The sequence below is a fragment of the Mesoplodon densirostris genome, chromosome 19 (genome assembly GCF_025265405.1).
Source record: "Mesoplodon densirostris isolate mMesDen1 chromosome 19, mMesDen1 primary haplotype, whole genome shotgun sequence".
Classification (NCBI taxonomy): domain Eukaryota; kingdom Metazoa; phylum Chordata; class Mammalia; order Artiodactyla; family Ziphiidae; genus Mesoplodon; species Mesoplodon densirostris.
In genome coordinates this window covers 17,180,204-17,187,579 of record NC_082679.1, presented here as the reverse complement: position 1 = coordinate 17,187,579, position 7,376 = coordinate 17,180,204, and the positions used below count along the sequence as shown (strand labels likewise).

Below are 7,376 nucleotides of genomic sequence, written 5' to 3'. Positions count from 1 at the left end.
AAAGAGCACACAAGCCAACTGTAATAACTTTGGCTGTTCAAGAAAATCATTTCTCTAATCCCTTATGAGCCCCTCTATGTGGGATGCTCCTATTCTGCGCTCTTCTGATGTTAGGAACGTGGACCCCTCATAAAAGCTAGATGTAGAAAATCAGCTTTGTTTTCCTTGACAAGGGAAGGCTCCTCAGGTCAAGGCCAAGGTGCATCTCTGGCCCATCTCACTAACACAGTGCTCTTGGGTCGCTGAAGAGCTCCTGAAACCCTGTTCTGCTCACTCCTGCCAGAGAACAACCTCCGAGGCTCCCATCCCTTCCATGGGGTCTGGCTCCAACTTTGCCTTTAACCAATACACAGGAGGGCAGGTGGATTCAGGGAGAGCCCTTTGTTTCCTGGCCTGGGCCTTCTTGGCTTCCTGAGGGGCAAGTTGAGGTGTTTGTCTGGTGGTCTCTGAGGCACCATCCCATCCCCCTGTGCATGCTGAGTCTCCAACCGTAGACCTCTCTGCAGAGCTAGATCAAAGCTTCTGTACCTGAGGACATGGGGGCTCCAGGAAGGTCCAGCCTCCACCTCTAGACCTGTGGACTCCATCCTCTTTTTTGGCACTCTGGTGTAAGGGAGCTTGGAATAAAGAGGTGACATGAAGTGACAAATGTCCCAAACCTGTGTGGTGGGTACATGGATGTTTTTTCCATTCCTCTCCATATGTATGTGCGTTTGATGAACGAAAATAGTTCAAACCTCTAGGAGGTGGGTATGATAGTTGTAGATGTGCTCACAAACCAGACTTGATATATCCACAATACAAGATGTCCTCAGGTAAGTCTGAGAGGTCCAAGACAGCCTGGTGCTCAGGGCACCACAGACGCCACCAAAGGGGCCCCAAGGTTGGCAATGTCCATACTGAGTTCCAGTAGGAAGTGCACACGGGACTTCCCTGGCGGTGCAGAGGTTAAGAATCCGCGCTGTCAGTGCAGTGGGTGCAGATTCAATCCCTGGTCAGAGAACTAAGATCCCTCATGCCACGCAGCACGGTCAAAAAAATTATTAAAAAAAACAAACTGCACGCATGGCTGAATAGGTCTCCAGAGCCTCCTGGCCCTGGACTGAAGTCTAGAGAAGGGCCCAGATGGTGCCAGGCATGAGTGGTTTCCAGCACATTACTCTGGGACCATGAAGCTTGGAGTGAAGTGAGCAATGGTGGTTGGGTGTGCAGGTCAGAGCCTGCCAGGGGGCCCTTTTAAAGACCCCATCCAGTGTTTATCAGGTACCTCTAGGCATGGCCACTGGAGGCTTGGAGGGGCCTGCATTAGGAGCTAGGAGAACCTCTGAACAAGAGATAGGCTTGTCCTGGGACTTCCCTGGTGGTCCAGTGGCTAAGACTCGGTGCTTCCACTGCATGGGTGGCGGGTTCGATCCCTGGTCAGGGAACCAAGATCCCGCATACCAAAAAAAAAAAAAAAAAGAGAGAGAGATGGGCTTGTCCTGAGACTGCAGGAGCCACACTTGGCCCACTCAGAAGCCGGGCACCATCATCTCTGATCCCTTTTCCAGCCTACACAGGTACGATGACACCAGTACCTGGGGACACTTCCTCCAACCCAGCTGCCCTCTTCCACATCACATCCCTTCTCCTGTAGCTTGGGTTCCACAGCCTGTTATGTCAATAACACTCTCTGTTATTCAACCCCCAGGTGAAGCCTTTCTCCATCTTCTTACTTTGACCTGAAAGCTGCTGGGGCAAGGCAGTTAATATGAGAGAAGGCTCTATCAACCTGAAATAGATCCTCAGTACAATTTGGAAATTCTACCACATTTTTCCTTTCTGCATTCAGACCTTTCTCACGCTCCTCACACCTCTGTCAGCAAGTCCCCCTCACTCTTTACTGTAGCCTCACGTAAACCCATGGCCAAACATTTTAGACCCCCTCCAGCCTTTTCAGAACCTCACGAGATGAATCACATCATCTTTCTCCTGTATATTCTGTCTCTTTTTGTCAACTGGATCTTCCTCTCTGACATTGAAACATGTTTAAGTTTCTTCCACCTTAAAAAACCAACCACAAAAAAGTCTTCCCTCAATCTACACCCACCTTCAGCTCCTACCCACAGCTTCAACAGCCCCCTAAGCCCCAGTGACATCTCCATCTCTCTCCCAAGCTCCAGACCTCCAGCCCCAACTGCCTACTGGGTGCCTCCTCTTTGATGTCATGTTCACAACGGCACTCATGGCCTTCTTCCTGTCTTCCTCCCTTCCAAATGTGGTCTTCAGGAGCTTCCCAGCACTGAGTGTCACCACTCCAATGGCTCGTCCCAGAGACCCAGGAGAGATTTAGGATTCCCTCCTCTTTCCAACCCTCCATGTCTAGTTCAACCACTGACTTTATTCCCCACTGCCACTACCATAGTCTGTGAATGGCTTTCAAAATGAGATTCACACAGCCACTAATGTAAGAAGGCAATCTATTGGGGTAGAGGAAGAAAATATTAGAATTTAAGACTTATCTTTTAAAATTTTTTTATGTGTGTTCCATTATGTAAATAGTATATTAGTAGTGTAGTGCATATAATTTATAAGTAAAATAAATCTGGATGATATTCAAACATTTTTCCTGATAGATGTACAAGAACAAAAAAATGTGGAGGTCCTGGTTTACATCGGGATCATCTTTTGCTTGGACAACGGAAATAGACTACTAACCGATCTCTACATCCATCTATCTATCTATCATGGTAAAAGATACATAAAATTTACCGTTTTAACCAATTTCTTTTTTTGGCTGCATTAGGTCCTCACTGCTGCGTGGGGGCTTTCTCTAGTTGCGGCAAGCAGGGGCTACTCTTCGTTGCGGTGCACGGGCTTCTCATCACGGTGGCTTCTCTTGTTGCAGAGCACAGGCTCTAGGCGCATGGGCTTCAGTAGTTGTGGCACTCAGGCTCATTAGTTGTGGCTCGTGGGCTCTAGAGCACAGGCTCAGTAGTCGTGGCCCACGGGCTTAGTTGCTCCACGGCATGTGGGATCTTCCCGGACCAGGGCTCAAACCCGTGTCCCCTGCATTGGCAGGCGGATTCTTTACCACTGCGCCACCAGGGAAGTCCCCCATTTTAACCATTTTTAAGTATACAGTTTTGTGGCATTAAGTACATTCACATTGTTGTGCAATCATCACCACATGCATCTCCAGAACTTTTTCATCTTTCCAACCCAAAATTCTGTACCCATTAATTACAAACTCCCCATGCGCCTCTCCTCCCAGTCCCTGGAAACTACCATTCTACTTTGTCTCTGTGAACTTGACTACTCTAGGTACTTCATATAAGTGGAATTATAGAATATATCTTTCTGTGACTGGCTTCTTTCACTTAGTGTAATGTCTTCACGGTTCACCCATTTGTAGCATGTGTCAGAATTCCCTTCCTTTTTAAGGCTGAATATATTCCTTTGTGTGGATATGCCACATTTTGTTTATCCATTCATACATCGATGGACACTTGGGTTGCTTCCACCTTCTTGACTTTTATGCATAATGCTGCTATGAACATGGGCATACAAGTCTACATCCACTCTTGCTTCTCCTCTCTAGTCCTTCTCCACAGTGTAGCCCAAGTAATCCCTTTAAACCCACAAGTATGGTAAAATCACCCCTTGCTCTCAGGTAAGACTTTCTCACTACCTTCGTTTCTTGAACACAAAGCCACCAAAGACACCTGCTGTTACTTCTGCGGTAATGTCCTTTCCTCCCTGCTTCTTCAAATTTTTCTTTTCCCCACTCCTCTCCCTCTTAGGCCCTCAACTCCTGCTCTTTTCCTGAGCGAAGAATTCCCCGATAACCCTCCTTCACTAGGTCAAGGGACGCTTTCCCTCCCTCTTCCACTTTCCCCTCCTACCGCTTGTCGCAATTGGCACTATATCATCAAGCGCATTTATAACAATGATTGTTTCCACCACTAGAGAATAAACGTATGAGGGAGAGGGCACTATCCAGTTCCTACAGCTCCTGCGAGAACCTGGCATCTAGTAAGTGCTCAATTCTTCAGTAATTAATTTTCATAATAAGTCTGTGAGGACACAGCTGACCCCTCCCGCCTGGAGACCAAGTCACAGTGGAGAACCAGGGTGACCTGCGGGCTCTGGCCACCGGTCCTCAACCCCCACCCTGGCTGTCCCATTTGGAGGTCCTCCATCCCTAGGCAAGGGGGTGCAGGGCCGTCCCCGCCCCGCTCGCGCAGGGCATGGTTGGGGACCGCTCCTAGCCGCTTGGTCTGCAGCCACCCGGCGTCCGCCTGGGGCGGGGGCGGGGCCGGCCCGGAGACGTCACTTCCGGTGTACACAGCCGGTTCGGGCGGTGAGCTGGGGTCCGGGGAGCGTCGCAGGTGAGGAGCGGGCGCGAGCGGTTGCTGCCTGGCGCAGGCGGGCGGGCTCAGGGGGTGGTGGGTGGGTGGTGGGCCGCGGCTGGGGCCGGCGACTGGACGAGCTCGCGGGGCGCCGCTCCGCTTGGGGCCGCAGGGCTCAGGGCCGTCGGCTCCCGCCCCTTGCCCGTCCGCTGTGGAGGACGCCGGGCTCTGGGAGCCGCTGGCTGACCGGACGGAAGCCTGGAGGGGCCTCCTGGCTTGTGCCTGAGACCGGGGGCGCGGCGGGGACCCCGCGGACGCGGGGCAGGAAGGGCGCGGGGCGCTCCCTTGGGCCGCCGGGGCCGGGGCGGTCGGGCTGCCGCCGGGACCCGCTCCCGGAAACCCGCCGAGCAGTCAGCGGAGGGACGGCGGCCTGTGGGTCCCGGGGTCCACCGGGACTGCCTAGGGACGCGGCCCTCACGCCGCCCCGCGGCTGCCGGTCGGCTGCGCGCACCTTCCCCGCCGGGCCGGGCCCCGAGGAACACGATTTTCCGGCCCCGCTGAGCCCGCTGGCGCAGTCGGGCCAGGGGAGGTTCCGCGGGGACCGCCGGAGGGCCGGGGCTGAGGATGAAGGACCCACGGCTGAGGGGCGAGCGTAGGGTCAGGGGTGTGTCTTCCTGCTCCGCGCGGTGCGAGGAAAGAAGCATGCCTGGCTGGCATGATAAGAATTTTGTTTATTCTCCTCACAAATTTTGCCAGATAAATACTCAGCTTGGAGTGGGGGGGTTAATTTGAAAATAGCTTGTTTCCGCCCCGCAACCCCATTATAAAAGCAATTAATTCTCCTTTCTTCACATTCAAGACAGCACAAAAAGTGTGACAATACTTTTTAAAGTGACAGTCATCCACCAACCTACCGCTCAGTGACAGCCATTGCTAACATTTTGGTGATATCAATAAATACAGATATTATCACTCTTATGGACTTCATAATGTACCGTTGTATATCATAAGTTAACGAAGCCAACACATACCAAGTTAACATGTAGATTGTTTCTAATTCGTCACAAGATAGACAGTTCTGCCAGGAGGATTTGTCTGATTGTTGTTTTGGGTTAAATTTACAAATGAGGTCAAAGGTAACATTCATTTAAAAAATAGATAGTATTATTTTTCCTTTGTTGACACTTCAAAAATTATTCTCCATCCCAATATTCATAACATCCATCCATATTTGTTTCTCCTTTCATGGTTTTATTTTTACTTTTAGCTGTTTTTAATTTACTTAAAATTTGGTTTTGGTTGAAGATATAAAGTTATTTTCCAAATAGGTTAATTTTCCCAACTTTACTGAATAAACTATAATTGCTGTTTTATCATATTTTAGACCTAAAGTTCTAAGTTTGTGTTTGTAAAGAACTACTTACAGATTTGATATTTAGATTTTGTGTATGCTGTTTTATAATTCCATTCACAGTATCTCTTTTTAAAATCATTTTCCTTTGCAAGTCCAGGATGTATTTCATGTTTGAGACTTTTTTCTTTTGAAGTAAAAAAAAGTTTAGTTATTGCTGTTTCATTTGCTATCTTGCTGACAAGATAATAAACTCCATATGAAGAGTTCAGGTTTGTTGTGGCAACTTTTCAGTCTGGCATTTGAGATTCTAATCTTCCTCTATTTTTGCACACGAATACGTAGGTTAGCATTGGAGACCAAGATAGAAAAGTTCTCAGATTCCCTTGGCAAGCCTAGATTTTTCAATCTAAAATTATCTCTGGATTTTTGGAAGACAACATGTTTTAAGCATCCTCTTTAAAAATTTTTAAACAAGTTGCACATGATTCTGCTGAAAATTTTACTAAGTGTTTATTCTGTTGAAAACCCGAAGCCTAATACACCAGAAGCTTTTTGTCAAGCGGGTCTAACAAGTCTATAGGAAAATGATTGTTTCTGAGAGCTAGTGGACTGGGGCATCACATGAGTTGAGTGTCCACTCTCTCCTTTTCCCTCCTGTGACTTTCTGCTTAGTGGAAAATGATGACCTTCCAAGGTGGAGAGAGAATGTTGGTTTGAATAAGGAACTGCTTTTTTGGAGTTACAGAAAAAGCAGGATGCCATTTTCTCTTAGTATAAGTTCACCAAGAGCCTGAATGTTTCAGGGGTTGTGCTTCAAATGTCTTTATCCATAATGAAACTGTCCTCCTGAGGGTCCTCTAATTGATAGATGCAGTGGCTGCTGCTTTCTCATTTCCCTTGACCTTGGCCATAAGTATTTGGCATGGTGAGCCACATTTTCTTGCTGTTGTGCATCTCCTCTTGGTTGGCCTTCTTGACTTAAGCTATTGTGATCATTAGCTTAACTTTGTGACTGTGCTTTTTCACTTGTCTTTGCTGCTTCTCTTCTTCCCACATCTGCCTGGAAGCATTTTCTAAGGCCTAGCTTAATATCTCTACCTCCTTCCCCCAATGCATGCTCCTTCCCACTTGTCCAGCATGTGACTTATAGGTAGAGACCCATTTCACCCCCTCATCCTCTTTCCAGTCGGTGACCCCAACTCAGACTTTGATGCAAGTAATTTCTTTCTCTTCCTCTAACTGACCCCTGGACATGTTTCTGAGGCCGTACTTTCTGCAGGTGATGAAGCCCTTCATTGCTTCCCAAGGTGGCCTGTCCTTCATGACTCTAAATTTCATACCAGCTGACTTACCACAACTCTTCTTCCTTCTTTTTTTTTTTGGCTGTGCTATGCACCATGCAGGATCCTAGTTCCCCAACCAGGGACTGAACCCCCGCCCCCTGCAGTGGAAGCGAGGAGTCTTAACCACCGGACCGCCACGGAATTCCCTCTTCTTCCTTCTTGATTTGGGTTCTATTGCCATTTGCTTTCTATTCCTACAATTTGATTTAAACTTGTACCTTTGCTCTGAGGGACTTCAGACATAATTTGATCCCACCCTGGATTAGAAAAATGAGACCCAATTAATTTAGTCATGAATTTAGTTATCTCACATTTGTGGAGTATTTACAGTACAGGCCAGTTACTGTA

At 48.2% G+C, this 7,376-nt stretch overlaps 2 protein-coding genes across 3 annotated transcripts in view; one reads left to right on the top strand and one right to left on the bottom strand.

The window, feature by feature from the left end:
• Positions 1–4,037: 4,037 nt before the first annotated feature.
• On the bottom strand, positions 4,038–5,035 carry LOC132479608 (basic proline-rich protein-like). The gene is made up of 2 exons (XM_060083142.1): positions 4,843–5,035; positions 4,038–4,720 (listed from the first exon to the last, which is right to left on the bottom strand). Exons 1-2 carry the CDS (start codon positions 5,033–5,035, stop codon positions 4,038–4,040), a joined length of 876 nt encoding a protein of 291 aa, XP_059939125.1.
• GARRE1 (granule associated Rac and RHOG effector 1) overlaps positions 4,325–7,376 on the top strand; it is an 82,050-nt gene continuing 78,998 nt past the window's right edge. For both annotated transcript variants that reach the window (XM_060084408.1, XM_060084407.1), the window contains exon 1: positions 4,325–4,370. The gene's annotated coding sequence lies outside the window, so the exon portion shown is untranslated. The remainder of the gene's footprint in view (positions 4,371–7,376) is intronic.